The 14,735-nt window shown below is 42.3% G+C and overlaps 1 protein-coding gene across 7 annotated transcripts in view; it reads right to left on the minus strand.

The window, feature by feature from the left end:
• CSNK1G1 (casein kinase 1 gamma 1) overlaps window positions 1-14,735 on the minus strand; it is a 251,138-nt gene that overhangs the window by 91,429 nt on the left and 144,974 nt on the right. For all 7 annotated transcript variants that reach the window (XM_029574623.1, XM_029574617.1, XM_029574619.1 and 4 more), the window contains one exon: window positions 3,055-3,206. In XM_029574623.1, the coding sequence (XP_029430483.1) occupies window positions 3,055-3,206 (152 nt within the window). The remainder of the gene's footprint in view (window positions 1-3,054; window positions 3,207-14,735) is intronic.

Here is a 14,735-nt window from a genome sequence, read left to right on the forward strand (position 1 = left end):
ATTTCTTTACAGAGAGTTTAATGGATGCATGGATTGGCCTTCCAGTGCAGGTGGAGGCAAAAAAAAGTTATCTAAATCAAGAAAACATGGGATAAATGCAGAAAATCTGAGAAAGTGATGGGAATTTTAAGGGCTAGATAAGTTACCTGCCTGCTTTGCTGTTAAAAGGTATTTAAGCATACAGCCTCCATAACAGTGGTTCCCAAACTTTTTTGTTTCATGGCACACCTTCATTGTGTGCCACTTCCTTCTCCTCCTTGGCATCAACACCTTCTCCCTTCCCTGTTCCCCAGCATCATAATCATGCTTCTCCCCTGGCATCATCATCATCTTCCCATCATCCCTTTCCCTCTTCCATCATATCTTCCCCCTCCCCTCATATTCTCATCACATTTCCTCTTCCTCACTCCTTGGCATCAACATCATCTTTCTCTCCACCACCTCAAACCTGGCATCATCACCACCTTCTCTTCCACACCTCTCCCCCACTTCCTGGCATCAACACCTTCCCTCTCCCATCACCACCTCTTCCTCCATCCTTGCATTATCATCACTTTCCTTCTCCTTCCCCACTCTCTTGTACCCTCTGCATCATCACCTTATCTCTCCACCTCCTCACCCTTGATATCATTACTTTCCCTTTCCTTCTACCCCTCTCCCCCACCGCCTGGCATTTTTTCTCTCCCTCCGCCTCACCTCTGGCATCATCATATCACCTTCCCTTTCTCTCTCTCCCACCTCTTGGCACCATAATCACCTTCCCTTTCCCACACCCCCAGGCATCACCACCTCTTCCCCACTCTCTCACATCATCACTACCTTCTCTCTCCCTTCACCCCTCATTAGCATCACCTTCCCTCAGCCTCCATCCCTCTACCTCACCCCTTGGCAGCATCATCACCTTCTCTCTCCCTCATCCCCAGGCATCATCCCCTTCCACCACCTCTTCCCCACTCCCTTGCATCATCACCTTCCTTCTCCCACCATCACACCACATTCCCTCTCGCCCTGACATCTCCTTCCCTCTGCCTTCACCCCTTGGCATCATCAACTTCTTTCCACCTCCACCCCTTTCCCTCTATCCCCTGGCATCACTTTCTCTTCCCTCTCCCTCCACTGCCCATGCCAATCTCCTTCTGTTCCCTCTCCCTTCAATCCTGGCATCACTGGCCCTCTCCCTCACTTCCTGGCATCATAACCTTCCCTTTCTCTCCAGTCTTCTCCACCACTGACATCATCATCAATCTTTTGCTTCCCCCACACCCCGAGATCACCTCCCCTCAACCTCACTCCATGGCATCATTATCACCTTCCCTCTCCAACCCCTTGAAATCAACATCTTTCCTCTCCCTCCACCCTTTTCTCCCAATCCCTGGCATCCCCTTCCCACATTCACCTGTCCCTTTCCTTACTTTACCCCAATCTCTTTACAGCAGAAATCTGGGAGCAGGCATAACAAGTGCTGCTTCCTTTTTCTTTTGCCAGCCTCCCTCTGCAACCTGAACTGCACAAGGCCAGCAGGTCTCACAAGCCTACAGAACCCCGGGCAGTTTCTGCTGCACAGGAGAACCAGCAGAGGGGAAGAAGGAGCAGCTGCCGATTAGTGCTGCTCTCCAATGCCCCCTGTTGGCAGGAGGAAATCCTGCAGGCCAGGAGAGAAACAGGAAATGAGACTGCAGCCGCAGCACATCTGCACTCCAGCTGTGGCACACCGCTTGGAAAATGCTGCTCTAGAAGAAAGGAAAGGAGTAAAAATGTAATCACCACCACTGACAATGACTATGCTCCATGGTCTTCCTATTTCCCTTCAACAGACCTGCCCATAACTCAGTTTTGCTAGCTGGTGTTAGACAGTACCTGATCTGGCAAAGACTTTCTGGATAGGTCAACCAGGTCACAGCCAAGAAATATAAAGAAACCTGCATTCCCCCCCACTTCAAAAACTGAGAATTATTGTATAACGTTTCACACACATGCTGTGCATTTGAACATTGTTTTTCCTGTTAAAACAGCATTTCAAAATCTCATGGTGATTTTACTCAGCAAGAATATAAGACTGATGCTTCAATACCCATTCTAGCTTTATCCTTTAAAAAAACAAAAACCCAAAAAGGCCTTTCCCATTTAAGGTAAGCAATATGACAAACATCAAGCACTCTCTCTTTACATGCTCAAAAATACTGATAGGCCACAGTGCTGTGGACAGGCAGGATTTTGCAAAAAAAAGTCTAGATATCGTTGTATGGTCTCTGCTTTGCTTTAAAAGATGCAGTTGTGTGAATAGCTCTTCATGAAACAGAAACTGATGTGGTTTTTGGGGGTTTTTTTTATCACAATTAATTTAAAAAGGAACACTGCTCTCTGAACACATCATGCTTTATATCCCCACATTTTATAAACTCTGCCATAGGATTTTTACACTTCGCTGAGCAAATATTTCAAATGTTTCACTTTCATGACCAAAGTATTCTTGCCTAGATTCCAGTCCAACACAGGTATAAAAACTGGTAGTCAGTCTTCTCAGACTTGCAGACATACTTTCTCCTATACCAAACTTTCTACTTACAGTAGTCATCTTTTATTTTATCCTTGGCTCATTAACACCAAGGGGCCGATGCAAGAAAGAGCGCGGAAAGCGGGCGCTGAAATGTCAGCGCCCGCTTTCTTAACGCATGCATGGCGCCGAAAAGTCAGCGCTTGCTTTCTTAATGTGCGCATGGCGCCTGCAAGGGGGGCGCCATGCTATACCCAAATTAGGGGGGTCGCGCTAGCAAGGAGGCGCTAGGGTCGCTTGCGCGACCTTAGCGCCTCCTTGCTAACGTGACCCCCGCCGCCAGTTATGAAAACAGACGCCGGTAAACTCTGCATCGGTTTTCATAGCCAGCCGTCTGCTGATAAACTCGGCGTCCGTTTTCCTTACTGGCAGACGGACTTTTTTTTAAGTAAAAAAAAAGAAGTATTGCATAGGCCTCTAAGTGCTTATCTTTCAGTAGAGCAAGATCCAATGTAACACCAATCCGAGAAGCCACAGACATCTATTTTTCTTCTACTTACCAGCTGGATAGCTATCATTAACACAGTCTTCAAAGTAAATGTCCTGTCACAGAGGTCAAACAAATCTTCCAAGCTAGGGCCAAGCAGCTCCAGTACCATGGCATTGTACTTTCCACAAGGCCCAAAATAGAATACTTGGGGGAGGCCTTCAGCTGAAAGAGAGAACATTTATGAAACCAGCCTTCTCATCTACATGACAATTTGTTCTTCACATGTCCTCTAACCCTATTATTTTTTCCCCAGAGGATTTTCAATTACTCCAAACAGTTGCCGAGGCAGAGACGTGAATTTGCTGGCCCAATTGGTGCTTCTGCTGTTCGACCTTTTGCTTAGGAGCGCACTCCACTTGCAAAAGGTTCTACACTTCTAAAACAAGCCGTATCACTAGGGATCTTAGCCTTCAGTTTATTACAACAAGCACATTATATTTACCCTGAAAAATGGAGTCTTCCCCCCCCCCCACTCATGTCTCCCATTTTTGTCTTTGTTGTAACAAACACTGATAAATTACCAGGCAAAATAAACAAAAGCTGAATATGCAGGTTCCTATGTATCACAAATGCAATTCAGCTTACAGGACAAAAATAAACAGAGAGATTTGTCTATGGCAAGGAAGAAGACTCAGCAATCTACAAGAGTTTTCCAAATAATTGAGAGAGGATCTTCAACTGCTGGAAACTCCACAGAAAGAAGACGACTTAGAAGGAATGCTGAGTATATCTGCCATCTTCAAATCCATGAAAACCAAAGCAGCAGCAGAAAAGTTCTGTATATGCATAGCGTTGAGTGCACAACAGGAAACATTCTGATACAGAAGGAGTTGGAGAGAATCTGGTATATAGACCAAGACATATTGTTACTACATGAAACCAATATTAATGTTCTGTTGAAGTAACCATCTGAGTGAGAAGTAAAGGCATAATCTTAGGAGACACCAAGTCATATCAAAACAGAAACAGATAAAACTATGACTTTCTCAAGCAGATGGAAAGAACCTAATTCCCAAACATTTCATACTGTATATATATAATGAAATAACTAAATGTGCTTGGAAAACCCCCCAAACCTAGCCCGTATGTCCTACTTTACAGTATCAACTTAAATCTACATTTCTTAGAAACAGTTTTCTTTCTTTGCATTCTCTACGAGTGCTCTCTTTGTCTTTGACTCCCACCAAGGAAACACCATGCACATGGTTTGTATTCTCAGTTTGCCTACACATGCTCAAAGCACCATCGTGGTCTCTTGAGGCAATTTTATTTAAAACTTCTTACCAGGCCAACCTAAATGGGCCACCTGAGGTTTAGAGGCTAATATCATCACTCAACTTACAGTATAGCTCCAATATGTTTAGTGCACATCCCATGCATATTCTTCCATTTATTTCTAGAGTTCTAGCTAATCACAATTGCACTGCAGGCAAACAGGTCGAGCATATGAGATGTACATCTTGTTTTCTGAAAAGATCTTCTATAGCAGCTTTTGAAACTGGACTTAGAGAGGAATATTTTTGCCAAAGTCACTTTGGGCAATGCTTAGGAATAGATATGGCAGGTTATAAATGTAATAGATCACAGAATTTCACACCTATTCAAAGTTAAGCACCACAGCGGACCACTGCACAATTATATCATGCTGCAACCTCAATGTTAGAATTCAACTAAACATTTCCCTCCATATGTGTGAGCTGTGTGCCCTAAACCTCCTGCTGGCTTCTACAAAGGTGCTGAAGAGGTAGCTTCCTGAAAAAGACAGAGGAAGTAACCTTTTAATAAAGTCCATTTTACATTTCAGTATCTATAGTGCTACACACTCAGAGGAAACCATTTCACAAAATCTGAAGACAAATTGGCTAGTTGCTTATATATAATGTGTTTAGTTAACAATTAAACTGGAAAGAATGGAATGTACTTTCAGAACCTCACTGAAAAAATGGCTGTCTGCAATGTAACATGCTAAATCCTGCTTCATATACAGTATAGTAAGACACAGCTGCTTCTGTCTTAAAGATTACACTAGTGACTTCATAAAATTAAAGGCCAGCCTGCAGATTCTGTAGGGGGGTTTTTTCCCAATTTTTTTTTTAATTTATTTTTTTATTATGCATTTCAAAATTTACACATAGTATAACAATGTGAAGTAATAGGGTGGTGTATTTAAATCAAAATACAGGAAATTTGCACTTCACCATAATCCTAATTAAGATTATTATAGTAAACCTCTAATACACCATCTGACTGAAACAGGCATGCATGGGGGAGTTAGGCCCATATTTACTAGGAGCGATATATAGGAAATACAGAAAAAGAAAAGACTAAGTTAACAACCTTCTATGCCTAATGCTCTGATCCAGTCGCCTTCGGGTGAGCATCCAAAAAGAACTTTAACTGCGATGGTTCAAAAAAGATATAATCATTTCCCTGATATTTTGTGTGACATTTACATGGATATCTCACAGTATAATTTGTACAGATAGCAAGTGCCTCAACTCTCATACTTATAAATTTCCTCCGTCTATCTTGTGTAACCTTAGTGATATCGGGATATACCCATACTTTTTGTCCATAGAAATGCTCTGCGCTATTCCTAAAGTACATTCGGAAAATATTATTTTTCTCAGTCAAAAAGGCAAAAGTCACCAGTAATACTCCTCTTTTTGTAATCACTTCTTCTTGGGATAATTCCAGTAAATCAGTCACATTCATTACATTCGTCACTGCTTCTTCACTTCTTTGATCTCTTACAGCTTTCTTCTGTGGCACGTAATAAGCTTTTGTGACTAGTGGGAGTGCCTCTCTTGGAATTTTCAATTTTTCAGTCAAGTAACTTTTAAATAATTCCACTGGTGATATTTGTGGTATAATAGGGAAGTTTACAATTCTTATATTAGTACTCCGCAAGGAGTTTTCTAAATTTTCCAGCTTTTTATTTTGCACATTTTCTGTTTGTATTAAACTGTTGATTTTTCTCTAACTTTTTTACTTTCTCTTCAACATCTGATAGTTGTTTTTCTTGCTTAAAAATCCTTTCTTCATTATATCTTGTATTTTTATTTATTTCAAAAGCTGATTTTGATAATCCCACTACTGCACTTTCTATCGAGGCTAACGCCTCCCACAAAGTCTCCATCGTTATTCTAGCCGGTTTAACCAAAAACGGTCTTACTTGGATCTGTTCACCTCCTTGTGCGGCTTCAGTAGCATTGTCCCGACTCTCTCCCAACGAAGAGTCAGCTGGGCTGATTGATTCTCGAAGCATGGGAAGGTAGGCTCCCTGTGGGGGGGCCGGCCGGCTCTCCCCCTTCTCGCCATTCTCTTCCCCTCCTCTGTTTTCTTCCAGGTAGTTTCCCCTCTGTATAGGTTTCCCAGAGGGACTATCCGGAGACCCCAGCAATTGATCTTCCCCTGTTCTCCGTATCTGTTGGGGTGGAGACGGCGTGACTGGCGCACCGGGGCTCAACGAGATCTCCTCGGCCATTGTCGGAGAGGCTCGCTCTGCTCCTCCAGACTCTGCGGCCCTCGCTCCCGGCTCAATCGGCGTTGATGTGAAAACTTCTCAATGGTAGGTTGTTGAACATCCGGAGTTTTGGCAGAAGCCTGGCTTTCTCGAAGCCTAGCTTTTCTTTTTGTGTGAGGCATGAAAATTAGGAATTAAGAAAAACCTTTAACCAGGCACTCAGAAAAATACACGAGAAAGCTTTCCACACGTCTTAGTCAGACGCCATCTTGGCCACTCCCCCCCTTTTTTCCCAATTTTAGCAATATGGGAAACTATCAATCTTCAATTACACCTTAAGAAAATAAATGTCATAGCAACATGTTCTTTTGGAATAAAGTATGATTATAACAAGTGCATGGCAAGATAGATCATACCATTTGACTTACAGCCCCCAATGTGAAGACTCCCTAGCTGATATCAGTAAAAGAATCTGCTGCATTTCAAGAAAACTATTTGATGCACAATATTACTTTTAGCCTTTGCTTCCTCTTCCTCCTAGATAAAGTTTATATATGTTGTATTTCCAATTACTGCTAAATTTCTGACTATGGCACTAGGTTTGCATCATAATTGGAATCCAGTCCAGCTCAACTAACTTCCATTGTGAAGGGTGGGCTCAAAGATTTAAAAATTACTATGGACCATGTTGGATATTTCCTTCTTACATCAGAGATCAGGAGATCCTTGCTGGAGTGAATGATGCATAAGATAAGTTCCCCCTGATGCAGGTTCTCTGAAACACCAGCGGATGTCAGGGCTTGATATTGATTCAGTAGTAATTTAATTTACTGTGGGTTATATGACTCTATAAGCTATGCTTTTAAATTGCAACAAAAAAATTGTCTTGAAAAATAATTGTGCCAGTTATCTTAATGGGCTGTGGGTGAATGATCGAGGGGATCGGGGAACCTCTTTTGATAGAGATCTTACACATACACCCAGTTTGCTGACATAAGAACATAAGAAATTGCCATGCTGGGTTAGACCAAGCCCAGCATCCTGTTTCCAACAGAGGCCAAACCAGGCCACAAGAACCTGGCAATTACCCAAACACCAAGAAGATCCATGCTACTGATGCAATTAATAGCAGTGGCTATTCCCTAAGTAAACTTGATTAACAGCCGTTAATGGACTTCTCCTCCAAGAACTTATCCAAACCTTTTTTGAACACAACTACACTAACTGCACTAACCACATCCTCTGGCAACAAATTCCAGAGCTTAATTGTATGTTGAGTGAAAAAATTTTCTCCGATTAGTCTTAAATGTGCTACTTGCTAACTTCATAGAATGCCCCCTAGTCCTTCTATTATCCAAAAGTGTAAATAACCGATTCACATCTACTTGTTCAAGACCTCTCATGATCTTAAAGACCTCTATCATATCCACTCTCAGCCATCTCTTCTCCAAGCTGAACAGCCCTAACCTCTTCAGCCTTTCCTCATAGGGGAGCTGTTCATCCCCTTTATCATTTTGGTTGCCCTTCTCTGTACCTTCTCCATCGCAACTATATCTTTTTGAGATGCAGTGACCAGAATTGTACACAGTATTCAAGGTGCAGTCTCACCATGGAGCAATACAGAGGCATATGACATTTTCCATTTTATTAACCATTCCCTTCCTAATAATTCCTAACATTGTTTGCTTTATTGACTGCTGCAGCACACTGAGCCGACGATTTTAAAGTATTATCCACTATGATGCCTAGATCTTTTTCCTGGGTGGTAGTTCCTAATATGGAACCTAACATCGTGTAACTACAGCAAGGGTTATTTTTCTCTATGTGCAACACCTTGCACTTGTCCACATTAAATTTCATCTGCCATTTGGCTGGCCGATCTTCCAGTCTTGCAAGGACCTCCTGTAATGTATCACAATCCGCTTGTAATTTAATTACTCTGAATAATTTTGTATCATCCGCAAATTTGATAACCTCTCATCTTATTCCTTTCCAGATTTTACATATACATATATTTTGAAAAGCACTGGTCCAAGTACAGATCCCTGAGGCACTCCACTGTTTACCCTTTTCCACTGAGAAAATTGACCATTTAATCCTACTCTGTTTCCTGTCTTTTAACCAGTTTGTAATCCACGAAAGGACATCGCCTCCTATCCCATGATTTTTTAGTTTTCTTAGAAGCCTCTCATGAGAGACTTTGTCAAACGCCTTCTGAAAATCCAAATACACTACATCTACCAGTTCACCTTTATCCATGTTTATTAACCCCTTAAAAAAAATGAAGCAGATTTGTTAGGCAAGACTTCCCTTGGGTAAATCCATGTTGACTATGTTCCATTAAATCATGTCTTTCTATATGCTCTACGATTTTGATCTTCAGAATAGTTTCCACTATTTTTCCCAGCACTAAAGTCAGGCTCACTGATCTATAGTTACCTGGATCGCCCCTAGAGCCTTTTTTAAATATTGGGGTTACATTGGCCACCCTCCAGTCTTCAGGTACAATGGATGACTTTAATGATAGTGTTACGATTCTACCCGTGGCCGGAGCCGCAGGCAGTCTCTCACCTCTTGTACAGCTTCCCACGCAGCCCAGAGCCACCCTGGTGCAGTCCTTGCGGCCTAGAGACCGCCGATGTCATCTTTTCCTGCAGCAGGGAGTCACTCCCAGCTTCTTCTTTGCGGCCTGGATGCAGTCGCTTCAGCGTTCGGGCCTGTTCTGCAGCCCAGCTCTGCTCCTGCTCTGTGTCGCGGCAGGGACACCGCTCTTCAAGGTCCTGCCCACTTCCTGCCTTAGTAGTGCTGTTTCTGCATTACTTTAATTTGAATTTTTCGCCTAGATAATTTCGTTTTGCCTTTCCTACTTTTTGTGGATATTTCCTTGTCACATCATAGAGGTGGGTCCTCAGACTAAGTGATAACAGCACAGGTTCTGTTTTAACCTATTCACAAGCTGTTCCTAAATCAGATGTGTTAACCCCGGAACAACCTTAGATACTCCTCTCTTTCGTACTTTCAGCTACACTTAACCCAAAGTGCAAAAGATAGCTTCAGGAGGTGAATCTGGACCCCACACATTTATTTCTGGAATGAAAAACAGAAGTCTAAAATGTAGGTTATTATAACTTAGAACTGCCCGGTCAGTGTATCTCATAACATATAACCATAAACACCTCACCAACTGAATTGGGAATTCATTTATTTATAATATACAACCAGACCTCATACTATATAGGAGAGTCTTCAAAATCTTTGCACAATTACTCTCGCTAGAAAACTACCACATATTCATCTGTGGTTCTTCTCCTATATAGTATATGAGGTCTGGTTGTATATTATAAATAAATGAATTCCCAATTCAGTTGGTGAGGTGTTTATGGTTATATAAAATGTAGGTTAAGCATGGGTCAAGCAAATGAAACATTCAAGACTGCACAATCACTACTGGCACCTACTGTGTTTTAGTTGGACAATTCCCCATCTGCAAGCTAATTACAATGACTTTAGCTGGCACACAATGTATCTGCTTATACACACAGAAAAGGCTGCTGCTTGGCCGCATATGATTTTATGTATATGGTAGCAGAACAGTGAGCTGCAGTCATTAAAAACATTGCTTTGTTTTGGGATTCACCATTCTTCCCTTCTCTCACTGGTACTTTCTGCCACGTTTACCCCAAGACTTGCATCATGGTTGTGTGAATGGTGAAGCATTAGAAGTCGATGGGGTAAAGTTTAGTAGTTTTAGCAGGAGGCATTAAGGGAGCTCTTCCTAGGGTGTTGATCTAGTGAGCCAGCAAGTCATACTGTACCCTACATAGTAGAAATGTGCAGAACACACAGCATTAAGCCAGTGGTATTCAAACCAGCCCTCAAGCCCCCCTTCCCAACCACAACCTGTCAGGTTTTCTGTATACCCTTAATGAATATGCATGAGATATTTGCATATACCATCTTCAATGGATGCAGAACTCTCTCTCGTATCTTCATTAGGTATATCCTGAAAACCTGACTGGCCAGGGGTCCCCAGGACTGCATTATGCAGTCAGAATAAGAAATACTGCTGGAACCCACTGCTCCTCTGACCTGCCTTCTCCTTTCCCACACAATTCTTGGTCTCTCTACCCATTTCTATTTGTCTGCAATCTAGACAGGGAGCCTGCTCGTAATGGTGCCGACAGCAAAAGGAGCTGCGGCAGTTTAATAGCCAAGGATGCTCTCACTGGGAAGGCGCCATAACAAACTGGAAGAGGATCTCTAAATCCATGGGATATTAGGTCTGGACCATGTTTTCATGGTGGTGGCTCTAAGAGTACTGTGCAAGGTTTACATTCATTCTGCTGAATAGCCAAATCTTGTTCAAATCAGCCAAAATTTCCAGGTCCCATCTTTTTCCAGAGAAAAAGACAAAAGTGCAAACCTCCCACAAAGCACAAAAAAAATATTTTTTTTCCTAAATTGGCATAATCATTTTTTCTCCTTCTTTCCCAGGAGAAGATTTAGGTCACATGGCTGAACCAAGGCTCAACCCTGTGGTGTTGCTCAAGCATCAGCAAAAGTAACCTCTGCTTCTATCTGCCTTGTGGCTGCAAATGGAAAATACTGATAATAAATACAGGATGGGCAGAGGGAAAATTTGTTATATATGGTAGGCCACAAACAATTAAAATGTATTTTTTTTTATGAAATACAAATACCCCTGCATTCTAGCTTTCTACAAAGTGGTTTCAAAATTCGACCCCATACTGACAATTACCTACATTTTCATTTATTCACTATTTACTTGGCAAGAATGTGTTTGCAACATCCAAAACCTTGTTTCTCTTCCTCCTACGTGGACATTTACCAGACTGAGTGTTCTTGACCTGGCTGCAGCCTCCCTGTCAGCATGCATGGATTACACTAAAAAGCTTGTAGTGTCATGAAAATAATACCATACAGAACAAATCCCTTATTTTCCAAGGCAATCAATTATATGGATGCATGGCAAGGTTCATTTTAAAATCACAAAACCAAAATTTGTCACTGCAGGAAAGGCTACCCAGGTGTTTCATTATTCATTTATTTTTTTAAACCAATCTAAAACCCTCCCTCCCAAAACCTATTATAGACATGAAACTTTACAGGGGACTGCTCTTCTAGACGACAGCTGCTTCCTTTGAAACACTGAATGGGTTATACACAAACAACTTCCCTCCTCCCCCCCAAAAAAAAAAAATTTGATATACAGACTATTTATTTATTTTTATTTTTTTTAAAGTGTTCTTTTTTTATAAAAAGGTCTATGGAATGGCAAAAATGCCAACAGTTTCTCTCATTTTGCAGCAGTGGAAAAGATCTTAACAGCATGGCCCAACAACAACTGCATTACAATAAAGGAAGCAATCTGCTTCATGGCAGCCGCTCCTACGGCGTCTGGCAGGGACCGGCGCTCTTCTGTGTCCTGTACTAGGCATTAAGCAGCGAAACTAAAATATACCACATGTCCAAATAATTACTGCAGAATTTGCACTGCTTTAAACAGGAGCCCACTGCAACATTGGGAGCATTTTAAATTTCTGTTGCCAGTACTGAGAAAGTTTTAGATGAGCAAGAAAGCAAGTGCTGTTTTTATGCTGCCTTAACAGTGAGATGGCACGATGAAGTCATTCATTAAGAGCTCCACAAGGCTCATTTAGCAAACAGTCAATTGATGATTGGATTAATAAAGTTTGCAAGCATGGAGCAGGGGAATAGACACCCTCGCGGCCTGTATACAATCAGCTGGTTGATGAGGTTCTGTAATCAAGTGATTTATGAACACCCGGGTCACCTACAGGGCGATACAGTAAGGTCGCAGGAAAACGGACGCCCAGTGCTAAGCGCCCACTTTCCTAACGCGCAACCTGCCACCTCTCCCGGGTGCCCGATACTGTATTTAAACGAGGGGTCACGGTAAAAAAAAAAAAAAGGAGACGCCAGGGACAATAGTGCGGCCCTTAGAGCCTCCTTAGCAGTAGAAGCCCAGGAGAGGTGGCTGCCAGCGAGTTAGGAAAATGGCCACTTGTAAAACTGAGCATCCGTTTTCCTAACCTGACCTGCTGGCATTTTTTTTTTTTTTAACCTTTTGGTTCCTCTGACTTAATATCACTACAATATTAAGTCGGAGGATGTACAGAAAAGCAGACTTCTGCTTTTCTCTACACTTTTTCAGGCTGCTCAGAAACTAATGCCTGCTCTTGGACAGGTGCTAATTTCTGAGCATAAAACGTGCAGATCTGGTGCACATGTATTTTTTCTACTGTATCCCAGGCAAATAGCTCATAGCCTCATCAACGTGCATTTGGATGTGATAAGCACCTTAGTTTCGGGGGATTTGGACACGGTTTTGGTTGCACTAAACCGAATTGTATAAGGGGTTGTGGATGCACGTCCAACGCGTGTTAAACAGTGCGCTCAGCTGAGCACACTTTACTGTATCGGCCCTACTAGTGATTAGTGCTCTGCACTCTCAAAACGAGACCCAGGTTCAGAGATGCTTCCTGAATGAAAACAAGACTGCAAGGGCTCATTTTTCAGAAACTTTTATTTCTATTTTTCTCAGGGCCTTAGGCTAGAAACAGGATTAAACTCGGTATGTATTATGTTCTCAGTGATACATTACACTGCACATGCCTGTAATTTTTTTCTGGTAACAGCAAGTTCAAATGAGGAGGAAGTTATTGTGAATCTAGAAAATAAGTTAAATTGCTCTCCTGCTACCTTAACCAGCTATAATCCAAGTTCTTGAAGTCCCATAGAAATATAGGACAAGATGGCAGATAAAAGCCAAAAATGGCCCATCCAGTCTGCCATGCCAGCTGCTTAGGGTTGTAACCGCTTGTGCCATGCATGTTACCCCTCATGCCTTCTGCTTAGTGCTGCCCTCGTGTGTCACTACCATCCTCATCGCCATCTCTGGCAGGGCGTTCCCCCCCCCCACCGCTTTCTTTGAAAAAGTATTTCCTGATATTGTTCCTGATTCTACCCCCCCCCCCCCAGCTCTATAGCTTCCTTGGAAAAGGTTTGTTTTCTTGTGCATTTTAAGTTTTATGGCGACTTATTAACCACGTTTTTAGGAGATTAACTTTCTCTATACCACCTTGGATGAAACACATTAAACACCCTTTTGCACATTAATGCACAGGAGATATGGAAAAGGACAACGTATAAACAGATGAAAAGAGCGTGTCAAGACGATTAAGATAAACAGTGTGAGCACGCAGAGGTAAATCTTCAGGACAGGGGATGAATAGTTTCCATATACAATTTGGACAGAACGTGCAGTTGATCTCAATCAGAACACTTTATACAAGTCGTACTAATATTCCAAGGCCAACGCTATTTACTTTCAGGTATTTAAAAGTCTATTGAATCCCGCCCATCTTGCTCCTCCTCTAGGGTATGCATATTTAGGTCCTCAAGTCCCAGACATACGTGCTCCTTTATTCCAGCGGTCTTTGCTCAGAGATTTAAAAGCAACATTTGCTCTAACTGCCAAAATGAAGTAGAAGTATAGATGCATGGCTACAAGATCTCTTTCCTGCATTTCTTCTGGCTTCCTGCCCTGCTAGCATGTTCCCATTGGAAAAAAAGATCCCAAGGGATGGGCTTTCTTACAGAATGCTAACATGTGCACGAGAAGCTGGATGACATGCAAGCGAAAAATGGTGTCTGTCTTATTTTTGGTAGTGGCATGAGAGAGACACGCCCTATTTTAAGCAAAAATGTTACTATTCTCGTCTGCCAAACGTTACCTCTCATAGACTGGCAATTCACTGAATAGGAGAGTTATTTTTCTACCTTTTCTACTTTATTCTTCCAGTTCTCCAGTGCAAATAATCTGGAAACGCAGTCCGTCTTCCTGGCTGAAGCAATTCTCCTCCTTTCCCCCCCAATCTAAGTGAATCATTGCCATCACATGCCTGCAGCCTACCAGCCACAGGGCCAGCCTTCAAGAGTTTACCAACATCATAGTAACAGTGCTGGGAAGGACTCCGGGTCCAGCAGGTCTCTCTCTCTCACCATATGGCGGTAATTACTCTCAAAGACTAAGCATGTTGTCATGCTAAGTGACATAAGGTGTATACATGAATTGCAAAACTACAGAAGTACAGAAAGAAACTAAAGTCATAACCATGACACAGAATCCCTGGAACCTAAGGCCCTGCACACCCTGCTTGCCCCCAGGAGATGCCAATATG

This window comes from Rhinatrema bivittatum, chromosome 13 (assembly GCF_901001135.1).
Source record: "Rhinatrema bivittatum chromosome 13, aRhiBiv1.1, whole genome shotgun sequence".
Taxonomy (NCBI): domain Eukaryota; kingdom Metazoa; phylum Chordata; class Amphibia; order Gymnophiona; family Rhinatrematidae; genus Rhinatrema; species Rhinatrema bivittatum.